Here is a 19,818-nt window from a genome sequence, read left to right on the forward strand (position 1 = left end):
AGAATATTGTAGTAGAATAAGACTATTAGTGAAAAATAATTGAAATTTTTAATAAGCTAAACATTTTATTTTTATGCAGAAGCAAACATAGTATTCGCACACTAAAAGTGAATACCATGAAGAAATGTGGTATAATAAAAATTGATAAAAAAACAGGGACAATAAGTAAAATTTTAATTCATTAATGGTTAGAAAATATTCAAACAATACTATTTGTTTGGATAGTATGAAATCAAATCAATTATACTTGTTCTTAAAAATGCACACACACAAAACACGGATACATATATTTTAATAGCGGAACAAGAAATAAATTCACCCCATATAAAAAATATACAAATATATGCTTTTTTTTTGTCTCAAGAATTAAATCTTTCTCCCTAATTTCCAGAAATAATTTTACAATTTAATATTATAAAAATGTTTTCATAATTTAAAATTTTTTTAAAAAAATTCAAAGGATCGGACACATTTAATTTGTAACAACTAGACTCTTATCAAGTCAAAAATTTTAAACATTTTCTTTTTACGTAAGTTTTATGCAGTGTTGTATGATACAACTGAAACACGACTACAAGTTTCCACACAGATTTGTTACGTTTTGGAACTAAAAGGCAATTTCAATTTTTCTCAGAAATCGAAAAAAAAGAAAAACCTTTTCATCTCAGAAAGCGAAAATTTGACGCGATAAGCAACCGGTGTCCTAACACTGCTTTCGGGTGGCTAGGAATTAATTAAAATTCCTACTGGGCAGAAGGGGAAAGCAATATCTTTGCCCAATTTGTAACACTTAAAAGTAGTAAACAATGTAGGAAATAGAGAAATCCAGTTGTAAAAGAGTCACATTTCAGGGTAATGCATAAATATATTACGTTATCGAACCTTATAAATTCGGTTTAAAACATACGTTTTAGATTTAAAAAAGCTATATTCTTTCAAAATATTTTTTAAGAATACAAAAAGCCTATAAAAGTAATATAAAATTAGTTAAGCTTAAAATAATCTATTCATCTATTGATTGTTTCTAATTGTATAGAAGAAATGAATGGTTTCTTTTACAACGATCTATGAAATCACACCCATAAAAGTTTGTACTTTGTATGAGAAATCTTTACACAATATCATTTTTTAACTTATTTTCAAAATATATTTTTAAAAAAAGAATACTTCTTTGTCTATTAAAATAATGAACTTTAAAAAAAATGAATTTTCTTTTCATTTTAATAATATAAAATTGATCATTTACTTGTTAATGTACCATGAAACCTCATGATAGACACTGGACAATGCTTCACTATCAAAAACAGCAGAAATGAGATAGAAATATGAAAAACTGCAACTTCAAGTAAAATTAATCCCTAGTTCCTCACTATTGATATTTTTACCCTGGGCACTGAAAAATAAAAATATTTTATTCATAGTACTTAAAATTTAATATACGATCGATCATTCTTGGGTGGATGTACTAAAAAGACATCGAAGGAATCAGTCGATTACAATTTTATGCGCGATCTTAATGTAAAATCTTATAGTGTGTAATAGGCAAATATGTTGAAAGTCTAAAAGGAATAAAAAGAGTCACAGACTTCCTTCCACCTGAAACTGCAAAGGAACAACTCGTCGTATTGACATTACGACCGTCAGTCGACACTTCTCAAAGAAAAGAAGGGGTCTCCGCTCTCCCGGCGGAGGAGAGGGAACGCCAGAAATACAAAACATTCTTCTCTTGTGTTTTCAGGTGATGACACATTCTCTTAACTAAAATCTTAAAGAGAAAAGCAGAAATCTGTGAATCGGTTGAAAAGTGAACGGACCGGTAATTCTTAGAATTATCGTGTCATTGAATCACATATCACTGAAAGTGGAGCTATCACAGAGAAGTGTTCATAATTGTGAAGTCACCTTAATGATAACCGCTCTACTTGACTTTCTGATATTCGCATTTGAAATGCGTTATCCCATGATGATCATTTCTAATTGCCGGTGACATGACTCTCTAATGGCATATAGTCTATTCATTCTGCAGGTGCCATCTATTCGTAGAATATAGAACTAAAAATAACATTTTAAAGAAATAACCTTTTTTTTAATTCAGCTTTTCAGAAAATAGTTTATTTTAATAAATAAATTAAATTAATAGTTTTGAGAAAAAATTAGAATTAAAAAGTAAGCTCAAATAGATAAATTAACTCAATCATACGTTACTTAAAACAGTAAATTAAGCATTAATTACAATTAATAAATTTTATATTTAATAATAATTAATAAATTTTGATTAATAATATGATCGAAATAACAGATATTTGGAACGAATATTTAAAAATAACAATATAAAAATTATTTGTTATTCAAAAAATCGTGGATTATGCATCTCTAGTTGTAAATAGACATAGCGGCTCATGTTTGCAAATCAACCAATCACAAGTACCATGACATTACTCATATATGTATTGACATAATTTCCGAAGATTGGTTTGTTCCATAAGAATTGGATTTTTTTATTATTTACCTAATAATATTTTACATCTCCAGGCTTTCTTTTCTTTTACATTTCAAGCAAAACCCTTAGATTAATTTTTTATTTTTAAAATTGTCACATATATATTAAACACCTCCCGTTTGGTACATTAACTGTAACCTTAACCTTCCGGCATTAAAAAGGCGGGAGCCAATCTTCATCAGCTGTTGACTTTTTTCAAATTCTCGTTCAGCAAAATTTTAGTTCGTTAAACATGTTACATCAAATATTTAACACTTAACTTCAATATTAAACCCTTTTTGAGAAAGAAGCTAGCTTACATATCAATTTAATCGGTATGAGCTCTTTTTTATTAACTAAAGAATTGTTCCATTACAATGACTTCCATTTTATGTGTCGAAACATTTTTTGTATGATAGCATATTTCCTCATTTTAAGAATTAATTTATCATGCATTTTGTAGAATTAGTTACTTATTTTAATTTTTTTCATCTCTAATTTAGACACATTAATTAATTTTATTTAATTATGATGGCTGCATTTTGCATGGGATTTTTTTTTTGCCAGAAATCGTATATACAGTGTCTCACAAAAGTGATGGGACACTTGTGCTTTACAATAGGAAACTGTGATAAAATAAATAAATAAACATGTACAAAATTTTTTTGGGTGTGTTTCATATTTAAAGTTAGTAACAATTATTACATAATATACATTTTGTCAAAATATTAATTTAATAAAAATACAATTGCTTAGAATGGAGCAAAAAATAGCTCACATAAGTCATGGGATACTTACTTTTCCATCAAATATTTATCCAAAAATTTTACTTTCTAAAAGGTTTTAATATTTTGTTGATTTCTTTTTACTTTTAAAACATGATTTAATCTTCTTGGGATGGATTTGAATAATTTTTTTGTGATTTCTGGAGTGATTTTACCCCATTCTTCTTGAAGCACCGATTTTAATTGTTGTTTTGAAGAAATGGTGTGTTTGCGAACTCTTGATTCCAATTCTTGCCAAATATTCTCTATGGGATTTAAGTTTGGAGATTGTGGTGGTGTTTTTATTATTTTAGGACAGTTATACAGCAGCCAGAATCTAACTTTCAAAGCAGTGTGCTTGGGGTCATCGTCCTGATAGAATTTAAAATCCTTATGAAGGTTCAATTTTCATGCTGAAGATTTCAAATTTTGTTTTAAAATGTCAATATACTTGTACTGATCCATTATACTGTCAATAAAAACAAGATTACTAACTCCATTGGACGACATACACCCCCATACCATAACTCCTCCTCCACCATGTTTTACTGTTGGCACCAAGTTCTGTTTGCGAAATTCTTCCCTGGGTTTTCTCCACACCAAGATTTTACTGTCAGAACCAAATATATTAAATTTACTCTCATCAGCAAATATAACTTTATTCCAGTAATGAGAATTCTTATTTATGTTGGATTTTGCGAAAGCTAGTCTGAGTTTTCTATTCTTTTCACTTACGAAGAATTTTTTCCTGGCTACTCTACCATGATATCCAGCAGATCGAATTACCCTTCTAATAGTCTCAGGATTAACAATTATTCCATATATAATGCTTGTAAATCAGCAGCAAATTTAGGAGCACTATTTCTTGGATTTTTTTTTAATATTTCGAATGATAATTCGCTTTATTCCATTGGATAGCTTTGATGGTCGGCCAGGTCTTCTTTTATCTTGAATAATGTGATTTTTTTTTATATCGTTTAATGATACTGAAAACTGTTGAATGACTCAAGTTAACTATTTCAGGAGTTTTTCTTATATATTTTCCACGTTCAATATTCAAATTAATAACTAATTTTCGAATTTCAGGCGAAGTTTCTTTTCGTTTAGCATTCATGGCTGCACAGAGCTAAAACATACAAAAATTCCAAAACAAACTGGAAAGAAATACTGCAGACGATTTTATAAATTATTGCCAATTGTTTTTGAGTAAAAATAAAACCACCAAAAATATTTTTATTGCTTATTTCAGACGATTTTTGTTGCATATCTAATGGTGTCCCATCACTTATGTGAGCTATTTTTTGCTCCGTTCTAAACAACTGTATTTTTATTAAATTAATATTTTGACAAAATGTATGTTATGTAATAATTGTTACTAAATTTAAGTATAAAACACAGCCACAAAAAATTTGTACATGTTTTTTAATTTATTTTATTACAGTTTCCTTTTGTAAAGCACAAGTGTCCCATCACTTTTGTGAGACACTGTATATGATTTTCATCTTATGTTTGATGAATAAAGAGTTTATTTCTGCTTCATCAATGTTAGCTATGTTTTTCAGTGTAAAGAAAAGTATTTATGCTTTATTTATTTTCTTTGGATTGTAGAGATGATGCAGGATTTACTCATGATAATTTTATCCACTTCAGGAAGTAAATGCTTGCGAAAATAGATCTGTTCTATATTGGTCTTTTAGAATTTTGAAAAGAAAATTTTCTCATTCCTTCTTCTAAATTGGAAGGAATTGGTTAATTAATTTAGGTGGGTTTAAATTTCCTTGACAGGCATGAAGAGGTATATACACATTATTTTCCGTTCTGGCGAAACTAAAATTTTGTATTTAAATTATTTATTTGCAGTCATGTTCAGTTAGTTTAATTTGGTTTCTTAATTCTTGATGAAATTAGATCTTTTAAACATATAGGATTATATATTTTTTATTTATAAGCAGACATTTAAAAAGTAGCAATTTCGTCATATTTTACTTACTTCATATTCTCAATTTCTATTCATATCCAGTGAAGGAATACGTACTACACTTGAATTTATTTATGTTCTTGGATACTTATTATTCTAATACAATTAATTATAATAATTTCTAGAATATATGCTATTTGTTGTTTTTTCCATTTTTTTTTTTTAGAAAATACACTTAAGAGATAATAAAGAAATTCTATCAACTGTTCTATTTTTTAAAGTAAATCAGATCATAAGCAATTTTTATAGTAGTGTTTTGCACACTCTTTTTTCATATTATAGCTATTTCACTGTATAGATGTGGAGAGCATATAATCATAATAAGGGGGATACAAGTAGCCCTTGTGTCATGACCATCTCAAGGATGGCCATGGTACAAAGCAGAATTTCCTTTGTATGTTATTTACTTCACATTCCCATTTCTAAATGTTTAGGCATGCAACAATGCTTGCCTTCTTTTTATAATACTGGTCAGAAAACTTGCTAACCTTTTTAATCATTTGATTTTAAGGCACCTTACTTTGATAGTTATATTAAAACAAAGTTATTAATTATTGTTATTGATGTATTCTAAGAAAAATTACATTTGAGACTTGCTCTTGTTTAAAGTTATATTGTTTCATTACCATAGTTCTTACATTGATGGTGCTAATCTTTGCAGATCTGAGTGACTTTTTTGCCAGATTTGATTAGTTTTCGTCAAACTTCAGTCTAAAAACTACAGAAAATTTTCCCATAAAAATATATATATAATAAATGCAATTTATTATAACATCCGGCTGATATGGCACCCGATAATTACATATTTTTTAAGCTATTTTGAAAGTATAATTTCCTTTAACTTTTCTGGAGTACCTTTCTACATAAATGTTAAGAATTAGTTAAAATAAATAATTTTAATGCAAGCCATATAATTTCTCCCGCTAAGGAGAAATCTAACATTGCACTGAAAATAAAATTAGTACTATAATAAAAATTTACCAAATTTTAAGAAACAAGACTATTTTTTTATACAACAGTGCCAAATATATTACTAATGATGTATAAAAATCATTGATGGATTTAAATTTTCTGTTACATTTTAAAAAGAAAGTATTCATATATGGATAAATTTCTGTGCATCAGTCAAGATGTATTTAAATATATATTAAGGGAAATTTATCAGTGGCATTTTATTTAAAATATGAGTTTTATTTTTAAATGACCAGGGGTGTTTGTGCTCCGGGGAAACCCCGGAATTCCGGGGATTTTGAACTTCGATACCCGGAAATTCCGGGGATCGTCGTTCAAAAGGAAGTAGGAATAATAATGAATTATTTATTTTGATCTGGGTAATTTTGTTTGCTTTGAAAGCAGAAAGCGCAAGGTCAGTGTGTGTGGTGAAAATTTTTCCTTTCTTTCTCCAAAGGCAGTGATAATGCGTGAAAAGGGGGGAAAAACTTCTTTTTTGTTCTTTCCTTATTGCGAGTTATGACTCATTCCCCCGGTTCTCGGACATTCTCTTCTGGATTCTTTTCGGCAAGTAGGCGCGGCAGAAAAAAAAGGGAGAGACTTCGTTCGACCAGATGTGCGATCACGTGACCTGGGTTCAAAGGTCTTAATTTTGCAAAATTAATGGTTATTAATTTTGCAAAAAAAGTAATTCATTGAACTTTTATAATTAGGTCATTCAATACTTAATAATCGTAATTTTTCATTTCTCTCCCCCCCCCCCTTCTCGAAACTGCAAAATGTCGGTAGTAAGTCCGTAAAAGTTTCCGGGGATTTTTTGGGGTCCCACAAACACCCCTGAATGACTGAAAAATAAGTCATACATCTGTTTAAAAAACTGGGCATTCTGTATTGGCAGAAACCTCATCAAATTGATGCCCAAACGTGTGAAATTTCAAAAATGAATCAATAAAAAAATTAATCTTGCTTTGTAACATTTTTTTTGTTAAGGTTAATCATGGAATGATTTGTATCACAACAATAAAGTTTCGTATTTTATTTCACTGGAATTCTTAATTTTGTGTGTCTTACAGTTAAAGAACATGAGAGGTAGTAAATCCCCTTTCCCTTAATATATAAATTTTGTTCTGCTAAATTCTAGATCATAAATAAAGAGAAATTTTTTTTCTATGTAAGTACAAACTCTTTTTTTAAAAATGCTATTATTTCAAATAATGTTAAATTGTTACTTCTTTTCTTTGCTTTTTACACTCTTTAAAATCATATTGCATTTTAACTAGTACATGAATATCCTCATATGTTGAATATACATACCGGGAAATTTTTTTTCCACATTTGAATGGCAACCCTGTTTATAAAAAGACGCATATTATTATTAAGAGTTCTTAAAAGTGCTTATTTTTTATTCAAGTACTTATATTTTCCTTCTGTTGTGTGGGGGAATCCCTTATGCTAGATTTACCTGTTTACAGACTGTTTTTCTTTGCTATAATGGATCTTTCCACGAATCTGGACGTTAGTGGGAAAGGTTTTATCTCAAGTTAGAGAAATACTGATTGAATAAGGAACATATATCCGTTTCATTTACTAGGCTCCCCACCTTTTGCTTGTTTAGACAGGGAGAAAAATGCTTTTCTCTGAGAGATGATTTTATGTATTCACGTTAAAGCACTAGTTTTGATTTTTAACAGTGAATCGGTGTTTCTCTTCATATGATTACTTCTTTGTAGAACATTTGTTACTAGTATGTAAGTATAAGAGAAAAAGAAATGTAATTGCCAGAAAATGGAAACTTTCTTTTTCGTCCAATCTTCCTGATTGAAATCTCCGAATAAAACATTTTTGGAAATGTCTGTGAACGCTAAAACACAAAAAAAACTTTTAATTGAATTTTCTTTCTTTGAAACACCAAATTTGCAGATTTCTATCAAATTTTGAAAGAAATCAATTTCCATTGTTTATTTATTTATCCAAGTACAGGTGAATACAACTTCAAAGCACTAACAACACTGGTAATATTTAATGCACAATTTTAGCATCTTGTTGAACATTTATCAGTCTTTCTGCTTGCATGCATGTAAATATCAAAACAGAGAAACACAATAATTTAGATAAATGAAATTTGATAAGTAATCTTGTTTTTAAAAATTGTAGCGCTATCGTAAATTTTGAGTTCAATTGGCCGACGAAAATGTTATGAAGCATATTTGTTGCTCTCCCTCTTGTTTTTTTTTTTTTAATACTATACTAGACCTATGAAAATAAAATATGTTTGTACTCTTGACTTTCATAGCTTTGCCCAAGGTTCCCACTTTTTATTGTGGAAGGAGAGGTAATGATATCTTTCTTAGAATATATGCAATGAAGTATTGGACATTTTCAGCTGGTTTATATGTGCTGCAGAGCGTATTAAACCATTTTTTTTTAAATGTGTCTGAGTGATTACACACCCAGAAGGAAATTGTCTTTGATGCATGTTATATTTATAAATTAATAAAACTGTTATTGTATACTTTAAAAGAAAGTTTAAGAAGAAAATTTATTTTCATTGTCCGACCCAAATATTATGGAGCATATTTGTTGCACTCCCCCCCCCCTTTTTTTAATTCTATACTAGACTTCTGAAAATAAAATATGTTTGTACTCTTGACATTCATAGCCTTGCTGAAGGTTTTTTCTTTTTATGCTAGAAGGAGATGTGATAATATCTTTCTTAGAGAGTATACAATGAAGAAATGGACATTTTCAGCTGGTTTACATGTGTTGCAGAGCGTATTAAATCAATTTTTCAAATGTGTCTGAGTGATTTCAACCCTAGAATGATCCTGGCTTTTTCTGGCCTAAATAGCTGAAGGTCCTTATATTTATAAATTATTGTATTCTTTAAAAGAAAGTTTTATGTGTTAAAATTTTTTTCTGTAATTGCTAATGTCAATATAATTTTTCAATTACTGCGGAATAGAGAAGGTAATACAGGAATAAGAGGGAACAAATTATTGTAAGTCTTATATTTCACAAAAGAAATATCCAATAGTTTTATGCTTTTCTAGCGTGTTTGTCTTTAGCTTATTTAAAAATCCCTTGGAATGCAAAATGAATTCATCTCCAATAAATTTTACATTGCCAAGAAATTATGTTTTACTGAGAACAAGTAAAGGTGGGGGGGGGGGGGAAATGCCAGTTTCTGTATTGCACTTTCATCAGAAAGGATTTTTAGAAAAATCCAGACTTCATAAAGTTCATTGATTTCTTGGTCAAATTTTCTTTACACAGTTTTGATTTTAATGTCTGGAAAATGAGAATGAACTAGCTGTTTTTATCCATTAATTGAATAATCATAAATAATAATAAAAAACTACAGAGTTTTAAAAATTAATTTCATTCTTTCTCATGAAAAATCATCTGTTGAACGAAAATTCAGCATTAATAACTGCATTGATTTGGAAAATTTAAATGAAAAATATTTCGCAACAATCAATCTTATGACTACATAAAGCAGTCTGGCAGAATCCACTCAGTAGTCATTAATAAAAAAAGTTGAGAAGTTTAGAATTAAGCTCATTTAAAATATTGCCTATTTTTGTGGATGGTAAAAGAAATAGTCAGTGGCATAAAGTTAGAATCTGATTTCCTGATCTCTTCATGATGAAAGAAATTTCTCTTACAAAAGGAAAATGCTGAAATTGAATATAAAACTAATTCACTTGTTTGGCAAGCTAGAAAACTTTTACTACTAATAAATTCTAATGAGTTGGAAAAGGTTTTTTTTTTTTTTTTTTTTTTTAAAGAAAATTGACTTTAATAAAATGTGCTTGAATTTTATATTCTAGTTTTGTTTGCTTATATTCTTAACCTTTTTTTTGAGGAATTGGAATATTAATGAGGTAGGAATATAACTTTTTTTTTACTTATGGAATTACACAACTGTTAATTGTATAATTTTTTTATACTTATGGAATTACACAACTGTTAATTGTATAATTTAAGACGCGGTGAAAGTCATTTAATAAAATTTTACAAATGAAATTTGCATTAAAAAATGCTTTAAATAGCTGAGTTTCAATGTATGTAAAAAAATATATATATTTGATATTTACTGGTAATATTCTTTGTTTGTATTTCTATAAAATTATGCATTTACTTAGTCAATGGCTAACTTAATGAATTTCATCGAATTCATAGTTACATATATTGTTGAAAAATATACATTATGAATGGTTAGTTCTTAATTTTTTAAGATAAGATTAGTCTATGCAACCCATTTAAGACTGCAAATAAAATTACTAAATAGAGTGAGTTACTGCAGGAGGAAATTATACTTTCCATCCCAGCTATGCTGAATCTTATTTATTGCATATACAAATATACTTAATTTTTGCAGTAATTTCTCTGTTACAAATTATAGGATTAATTTAACATTCCACTGGTGGATGTAATTATTTTAGATTTTGTATGCTTTTAAGAAATATCAAACAAGATCATTTAATTTTTATTTTAACCTTTTTCACTGAATTTCTTCATTAACCAAACTTTATTTATTGGTTTGCTTCCTGTCTTAATGGATGGGAAAATTCATAAATGTTTGAAAATGTACCTAATAATTTTTAGTTTTTAATAAATACATACCAAACTGAAATACCCATTTTGCTCCTTATATTTTTCATTTGTTTTGAACTTGTAATTTCTTTTCAATATTAATAGGACTATTGATGTAATCAGTATATTTAGGTATGAACAATTAAAGAATATTGCTGAACTTACTATAATTTTTTTAATGATTTTCTACTCTTAAATTTGAAGAAAACGGAACGGACCGTGAACAAAACATATATAAACATTTCATTGTTTGATTAAATGGATGTGTTAAAATTTGAAGTAATAAAAGTTGTTTTATTTTTTAGAAATTAATATAATACAAAATGTACTGTAAATATGGAAATAAAAATGTTATTTGAGGGATGGTCATTAAAATCCAAAGAAGGGTTGAATTAATTTGTACTAATATTGTAATTTTAAATCTTTTTGAAAAGGTGATATCTGCTATTGTATTTTTAATCAGTGAAATATTTGCCTTAGTTATTTGTACAAAATTTGTGTATTGAATTTTTTGAAATTAGATATATTCTGCATGTTTAAAGTATAAAAAGTTAACTTTTTTCAACTATATGCTAATTTTTAGAGGAAAAGATATAAATGAAATAATAGCTGTATTTTAAAATTTATGAAGTATGGAAATAACTAGCTTGAAAAATAAGATTTTTTGTAATTTATCTTATGGTGGGAATTTTCCATTGTGGAAAGAAAGTAGTTCTTCCTTGCCCACTTTATCTTTGCAATAACATGTTTGCCCACTTTATCTGGCAAAATTGTTAAATGGCAGGTAAATATTTCATAGAAAGAAAATAAGGGCCCAGGTCCCAAATTTCTTCCCTGTCTGACTCTCAGCAGAAAATGAACATGTTTGTTGTAGCTACATTCAAAAGCAGACTAAGAAATGTCAATAATCATACCAATGAAAGACCTGTTAACAATGTGTCTGAAATAGCCACAAAATTCCATTAATATTGTAGAAATATTTGCTTAAATTGTATATTTATTTTAATTTACTGACTTTTCCTAATACTTATTCTCTTATATACTGAACATGAAATAATTTTCCCACTTCGGAGGGCTTTAGAATGAAGGCCATTAGTCCAAATGAGATGAAATTTGAGCTACAGATTATTGAAATGATGTGCTTAACATTTACTAAACAAAAAATTTTTACATGAAAATCCACCAATAAATGGCAATGTAAATACACTTTAAAACATTTAATATGCTTTCTAAATGTTAAATAACACACACACACAAAATGTAGCATTAAAACTAAACAAGATGTTCTTCTTCATGTTCAACAATGTGCTCTAATCACAGAACCATATTTGCCACATCTGACTGGAATAAATCTGATAGATTTTCAAGAACACAGTGCCAAATATTGTCCATCAGATCTAGCACAGATGCTGCTTTTCACGGACCAACATGTTTTTGTCCACCATGGTCTTTTAGGAAACTTAACAACCAAAAGTTGCACGGTGTGAAATCCAGTGCACAAAGAAACCATATAAATGGAAAATGATGACTAATCACTCACGATTCTGTGAAATGCTGTTGTAGTAATTGTTTTCCTGATGATGTGAGGATATGTATTATACTATATAAAAATAATGTGATAATAAATAATGTTGTTACATCTTTTTATTTTCTTTGTCTTGGTTTTATTATTTGAAAATTATAGTTATTTCATGGCCATTTCTGTACTTACAGCATTTGTTCATCTTTTTAATTGATAAATACTGAAGTAAAATGAATAGCTATGTTTAAACACGAATTGCTAGTAACTTTTTTTTTGTTCATTCTTGATTTATTTATATTATATGCAGTAATATTTCTATTAGTCCAATCACAGTGTTTTGCTTGAATTTTTTCCTCCTCTTTGCCATCTTTATGTTTTACCAAACCTTTCAATGATACAATATGGAAGAATCTAAAAGGTTTGGAACTAAATAAGAGTTTCATTACATATTCTTTTAAAATAAAAATGAAAAATATACTCCATTCATATTAAATAAATTAATAGGAATTTTTCTTACAATTTTTTATATTTGTATTGCTTAAATGTATTATCAGGTTCATGAGATTGTTCTTCGTGGTTTATTTTTAGTTTAGAATATTATCAAACTTTTCTTGTTAAATTTAGTTTCTGTAATATTTTTCATTAATCTTTTGCATCTGAATTTATATGATTCATGACATCATAAACTGAATTTTAATTTTTCAGAATCATTTCTTTGATTAAGAAATTCTTCATTCAGACATTCTTCCATTTCTTTCTTATTTCTCATATCAAAATATTTAATTTCTGTCAGAATAATGGCTTGCTAATTTTGTCTTTAAAGGTTCTGAATTGCTTTGAAAATGACAGTAGTGAGAGTAGCTGCAGTATTCAGAGTGCAAATTGAAAGCAAGCTTTAAAAATTGCATGATTTTTCTTTTGCTGTTGTTTTAGAGTTCTTGATTTCAGAGTTTACTGATACATATGTTAACTATTTATCTATGTACGTATTAACCTATAATTGAATTTTATAAGTTTAAATTATCAAATTAAATAGTTTTCAGTATTTATGTGTTGTTGCCTCCTGTTACTGCAAATATATCAAACTGAATTCGTCTATTTTTTATTATGTCACAATTTGTATAAATTCTGGCATTTTATAAAATGAAAATGCATAGTAAATATTTTAATTTTACTGAAATTATAGTGTCTAACAAATCCTTAAAAACAATAAGCTTTTTAAAAGTATATCATCTTTATTAGTTGCTTTGTTAATAGTTTTTCATAAACATTGAAAATTTCTATGTACTGAACAAATTTCTCTTTCCAGGGAAGCCTATTGCCTTGAAAAGAAAATTAAGAAATAGAAGATATAGACTGATATTTACAAAAGGTAAACTGATTTTTCATTTGGCATACTTTCAGTGAATAGGACTGAGCCTAGTTTTTGTTTTCATGTAAGTTGGGGGGAGGGTGTTATTTTGCAACTGTATAATCTACTTATACAGTTAAACTTATAATAGGTAGATGTGGAATGCATCTCAGTTTTTTTTTATGTACATTGTTTGATTTTATTTAGTAGAAGTTTATATTTTATTCTAAAAGGAATAAGTATAATTTATAGGATCGCTAATTTCAAATTTATGCCTTCTTGTTCGAATTTGCTTACATAAATGCCATATTCTCATATTTTCCAAATGCTCTCTATTTAAATTTTAACATAAATAAATTTACACATGCAAAAGTTCTGTTTATAAAGTATGTTTAGAAGAAGAATGACACGTCAGTTTCTTAAACTGGAAGTATGCCTTAAACTTATTCACTTAATGATGTAAAAAATTACTGACTTCTCTTGTTTTGTTTGTTTAATCATAGATTTAAAGACAGCAGGCTTCTAACTGAAGATGGCTTCCAAAAAAGATTGGAATATTGGAGATTTGGTTTGGGCAAAGATGAAGGGTTTTCCTTTTTGGCCAGCCAAGATAGTAGAACATCCCACACATCAAAAATCTATTCCTAAAAAGGCACGTCATTATGTATTCTTTTTTGGAAGTCTAAATTATGGATGGATACAAGATGAAAATATTGTACGTCATTCTGAAGAAATGCTACAGTCTACTTCCAGTAAGAAAAAATCTGCCCTTTTAAAAATTGCAATAAAACAAATAATTGAAGAAGCACCCAAACAACCTAAATCACTAGTCAAAGGAAATGAATCTCCTGAAGTATTGACAAGTGGTACTGAAAAGGAAACTGCTAAAGTAGAAAGAAAGAAAGTGAAAACTGAAAGCCTAGAGCAAATCACTGAAGATGCCCCCAAACAAGTTAAATCACTAGTCAAAGAAAATGAATCTCCTGAAGTATTGACAAGTGGTACTGAAAAGGAAACTGCTAATGTACAAAGAAAGAGAGTGAAAACTGAAAGCCTAGAGCAAATCACTGAAGATGCCCCCAAACAAGTTAAATCACTGGTCAAAGAAAATGAATCACCTGAAGTATTGACAAGTGGTACTGAAAAGAAAATTGCTAAAGTACAAAGAAAGAAAGTGAAAACTGAAAGCCTAGAGCAAATCACTGAAGATGCCCCCAAACAAATTAAATCACTAGTCAAAGAAAATGAATCTCCTGAAGTATTGACAAGTGGTACTGAAAAGGAAACTGCTAATGTACAAAGAAAGAAAGTGAAAACTGAAAGCCTAGAGCAAATCACTGAAGATGCCCCCAAACAAGTTAAATCACTGGTCAAAGAAAATGAATCACCTGAAGTATTGACAAGTGGTACTGAAAAGAAAATTGCTATAGTTCAAAGAAAGAAAGTGAAAATTGAAAACCAGGAAGAAATCACAGAAGAAGTACCCAAACAAGCTAAATCACTAGTCAAAGGAAATAAATCTCCTGAAGTATTGACAAGTGGTACTGAAAAGAAAATTGCTAAAGTACAAAGAAAGAAAGTGAAAACTGAAAGCCTAGAGCAAATCACTGAAGATGCCCCCAAACAAGTTAAATCACTAGTCAAAGAAAATGAATCTCCTGAAGTATTGACAAGTGGTAATGAAAAGGAAACTGCTAATGTACAAAGAAAGAAAGTGAAAACTGAAAGCCTAGAGCAAATCACTGAAGATGCCCCCAAACAAGTTAAATCACTGGTCAAAGAAAATGAATCACCTGAAGTATTGACAAGTGGTACTGAAAAGAAAATTGCTATAGGTCAAAGAAAGAAAGTGAAAATTGAAGACCAGGAAGAAATCACAGAAGAAGTACCCAAACAAGCTAAATCACTAGTCAAAGGAAATAAATCTCCTGAAGTATTGACAAGTGGTACTGAAAAGAAAATTGTTAAAGTACAAAGAAAGAAAGTGAAAACTGAAAGCCTAGAGCAAATCACTGAAGATGCCCCCAAACAAGTTAAATCACTAGTCAAAGAAAATGAATCTCCTGAAGTATTGACAAGTGGTACTGAAAAGGAAATTGCTAAAGTACAAAGAAAGAAAGTGAAAACTGAAAGCCTAGAGCAAATCACTGAAGATGCCCCCAAACAAGTTAAATCACTAATCAAAGAAAATGAATCTCCTGAAGTATTGACAAGTGGTACTGAAAAGGAAACTGCTAATGTACAAAGAAAGAAAGTGAAAACTGAAAGCCTAGAGCAAATCACTGAAGATGCCCCCAAACAAGTTAAATCACTGGTCAAAGAAAATGAATCACCTGAAGTATTGACAAGTGGTACTGAAAAGAAAATTGCTATAGTTCAAAGAAAGAAAGTGAAAATTGAAAACCAGGAAGAAATCACAGAAGAAGTACCCAAACAAGCTAAATCACTAGTCAAAAGAAATAAATCTCCTGAAGTATTGACAAGTGGTACTGAAAAGAAAATTGCTAAAGTACAAAGAAAGAAAGTGAAAACTGAAAGCCTAGAGCAAATCACTGAAGATGCCCCCAAACAAGTTAAATCACTGGTCAAAGAAAATGAATCACCTGAAGTATTGACAAGTGGTACTGAAAAGAAAATTGCTATAGTTCAAAGAAAGAAAGTGAAAATTGAAAACCAGGAAGAAATCACAGAAGAAGTACCCAAACAAGCTAAATCACTAGTCAAAAGAAATAAATCTCCTGAAGTATTGACAAGTGGTACTGAAAAGAAAATTGCTAAAGTACAAAGAAAGAAAGTGAAAACTGAAAGCCTAGAGCAAATCACTGAAGATGCCCCCAAACAAGTTAAATCACTAGTCAAAGAAAATGAATCTCCTGAAGTATTGACAAGTGGTACTGAAAAGGAAACTGCTAATGTACAAAGAAAGAAAGTGAAAACTGAAAGCCTAGAGCAAATCACTGAAGATGCCCCCAAACAAGTTAAATCACTGGTCAAAGAAAATGAATCACCTGAAGTATTGACAAGTGGTACTGAAAAGAAAATTGCTATAGTTCAAAGAAAGAAAGTGAAAATTGAAAACCAGGAAGAAATCACAGAAGAAGTACCCAAACAAGCTAAATCACTAGTCAAAAGAAATAAATCTCCTGAAGTATTGACAAGTGGTACTGAAAAGAAAATTGCTAAAGTACAAAGAAAGAAAGTGAAGACTGAAAGCCAAGAGCGAATCACTGACGAAGCACCCAAACAAGCTAAATCACTAGTCAATGAATCTCCTAAAGTATTGACAAGTGGTACTAAAAAGAAAATTGCTAAAGTACAAAGAAAGAAAGTGAAAACTGACAGACAGAAACAAATAACTAAAGAAGCACCCAAACAAGCTAAATCACTAGTCAAAGAAAATGAATCTCCTGAAATATTGACGAGTGGTACTCAAAAGAAAATTGCTAAAGTACAAAGAAAGAAAGTGAAAACTGAAAACCAGGATGTTCCAAAGAGGGTTTTACCTAAACGACTCTGTACGGATAGACCAGAATATGAAAGAACATCTCCTCAGAAGTTAACTGAAGGGCCTACTGTCGATTTCTCTGAATTAATTAATAATACACCTCCTAATTTAAACTATAAGCGTATAGCTGTTATCAGACCATTAGATAAGTATTCTCCTTCAGGAATTACCAGCAGTGAATTTCAGCCATTTCCTACTTTTGATTTACATGAACCTAATGAAGCCATAAAAGCAAAAAATGTCATACCATCGCATAAGAAGATAGGATTTATTGGTCTCGGAATGATGGGTCAAAGGCTTGTTAAAAATCTGCTTACTTCCAATCACAAGGTCACAGTTTGGAATCAAACCCCTGAGAAATGTGTAGAATTTGCTAAAGTTGGAGCTGAGCTTGCACAGACTCCAAGTGATGTGGCTGAAAATTGTGACATAATTTTTTGCTGTGTTTCTGGTCCTGAGGCCTCAAAAAGCGTGGTTTTTGGAAAATGTGGCATTCTGTCAGGTCTTGAAAAGTCGCCACCTGGATCAAAAAGTTATGTTGAAATGACTGCATTGGATCCAACTACATCAATAAACATTGCAGAAGCTATAAATAGTGCAGGTGGAAGATATCTTGAAGCTCCATTTAGTGGATCTAGAGAAACCGTAGAAGATGGAAGTCTAATAATTTTGTGTGCAGGGGAAAAGAAAGTTTTTGTCTCTTGTTACAGTTGCTTTGTTACCTTTTCAAAAAAGGTATCTTATCTTGGCTCTGATGTTGGCACAGCTTCTAAGATGAATCTGATTTATAGTACATTAGTGGGAGTATCATCTGTTGCCTTGGCAGAAGCCATGGCACTTGTTGAGCGTTGCAATCTTTCTCAGCTCGACTTCTTAGAAATTATGGAACTTGGACCAATATGTTCACCTCTTCTTATAGAAAAAGGGCTAGCCATAATATCACGTATCTTTAAAACTAATACTTCTCTTAAGTATCAACAAAAAGATATAACTTTGGCTCTTACACTGGATAATGACCGTGGACAGCCAATGTCAGTCACGACAGCAGCAAATGAAGTGTTCCAACGTGCTAAACTTCGAAATTATTCTGACCATGATGTATCTGCTGTTTACATGGGAACTAAGTATTAGTGTCAGTTCATTGTTTTGCTATACTATGTTACATTCCTGAAGGACAAATATGTTTTTTTTTATCCCAATTCATTGTAAAATGTTATAAAAGATTTCATAATCCATTAAAGATATCATTCATACAATTTTATTTTCAATTTAATTGTGTCTTTTTATTATTTAGTTTAAAACTTTTATATTTTCATTTTATCATCATTGCTCATTTTATATTCTGAAACCAGAACAGCTTAATTATTAAATATATTGAATAATAATAAAGCACCTTATTTCTTAAAATTTGATTTTTAATGTTTATTCAATTTTGATTAAGAATTTATACATACATGGTTTGCAAAATTAGTGCATGCATTGTTCTGAGCTGAAGAAAAGACCTTTAATTCTCACTTATAAATTATTTTATTGCATATATATGAACCCCCCCCCCCCCACCTTGGATGCAGGTACAGAAAGAATAAAATTGTAGTATAAAATGTGCTTATATAATTCATAAACTATTGCTATTAATGAATTATGGAAGTTTTGGATACAACAAATCATAAACTTGTGGTATAAAATCAATGTTTTTTGCTTCTTGCCACTTTCTATTTGTATTTTCCATTCTTTATGCTTGTTGCTGCTGCAAAAGAAAATCAATATTCTAAATACTTAGTAAATCAAACTAAATATATTTTTAAAATATTAGTTCAATCTATTGACCTAAATGCAAAGTCAATCAAATTATTTAGATATCAATGATAGAAAGTCCAATTTGATATTGGTGTAAATCATTTATGATCCCTGGTTTGAAATAAAATATAACAAGTAGTCAAATCCATTAAAAGAGAGAAGAATTTTTTTCCAAATATTTAATAAAACGAAATGAAATAAAACACATGAATAATTTCAAGAGAAATTTTGCCTCCAAATAATGAAATGTTGACTCATCTGTGCTGTAAATAAGATGAAATCAAAATAATTTACACATAAATTCTTAAATTTTGATGCACCTACTATAAAACAGTTGTTTGAATACAGTGGGAGTATGCTATTTATATCAATAATTGGAAAACGAAAATTTGTGTTGAACATCAGTTTCTATTCCAAGATCAAATGAATATGTAAATTACAAGGTGAGAAAACTTTATATTGCAATTGAATAAAGCTGAGTTTTAAAAGCTGAAATTAAAAACTGAATGAAGTTAAGGCACCATATGAACAATAAATGAGGTAATCAAGGATGTGCGAAATAATAACTATGCAAGTTAGTTTTGTTATGTTGTATTATTGAAAATGTAGCAAAAAAAACACAAGCTTATTGTGCACAAACAAAATAAAAAAAAATCAAATATTTATTGAATCAAAACTATACATATTTTTATAATATTAGTTCAATTGGTTGGCCTAGGAGCAAAATCAATCAAATTATTAAGCTCCCAATGATATGAATTCCATTTTAATATTCTTGTAAATTATTTATTTTCCTTGGTTTCTAATTACAAGTAATAACAGAAAATCAAGTATGAAAATTTAGAATATTTTTAGTAGAAAAATATACAAACCTT

At 29.3% G+C, this 19,818-nt stretch overlaps 1 protein-coding gene across 1 annotated transcript; it reads left to right on the top strand.

Annotated features, from left to right (window-relative positions):
- Nucleotides 1-2,672: 2,672 nt before the first annotated feature.
- On the top strand, nt 2,673-18,402 carry LOC129960881 (MYND-type zinc finger-containing chromatin reader ZMYND8-like). Its single transcript, XM_056074592.1, has 3 exons — nt 2,673-2,814; nt 13,600-13,662; nt 14,145-18,402. The coding sequence occupies exon 3, from the start codon at nt 14,174-14,176 to the stop codon at nt 18,275-18,277; it is 4,104 nt and encodes a 1,367-aa protein (XP_055930567.1). The 5' UTR covers nt 2,673-2,814; nt 13,600-13,662; nt 14,145-14,173; the 3' UTR covers nt 18,278-18,402.
- The last annotated feature ends 1,416 nt before the right edge of the window (nt 18,403-19,818 follow it).

Source organism: Argiope bruennichi, chromosome X2 (assembly GCF_947563725.1).
Source record: "Argiope bruennichi chromosome X2, qqArgBrue1.1, whole genome shotgun sequence".
NCBI lineage: Eukaryota > Metazoa > Arthropoda > Arachnida > Araneae > Araneidae > Argiope > Argiope bruennichi.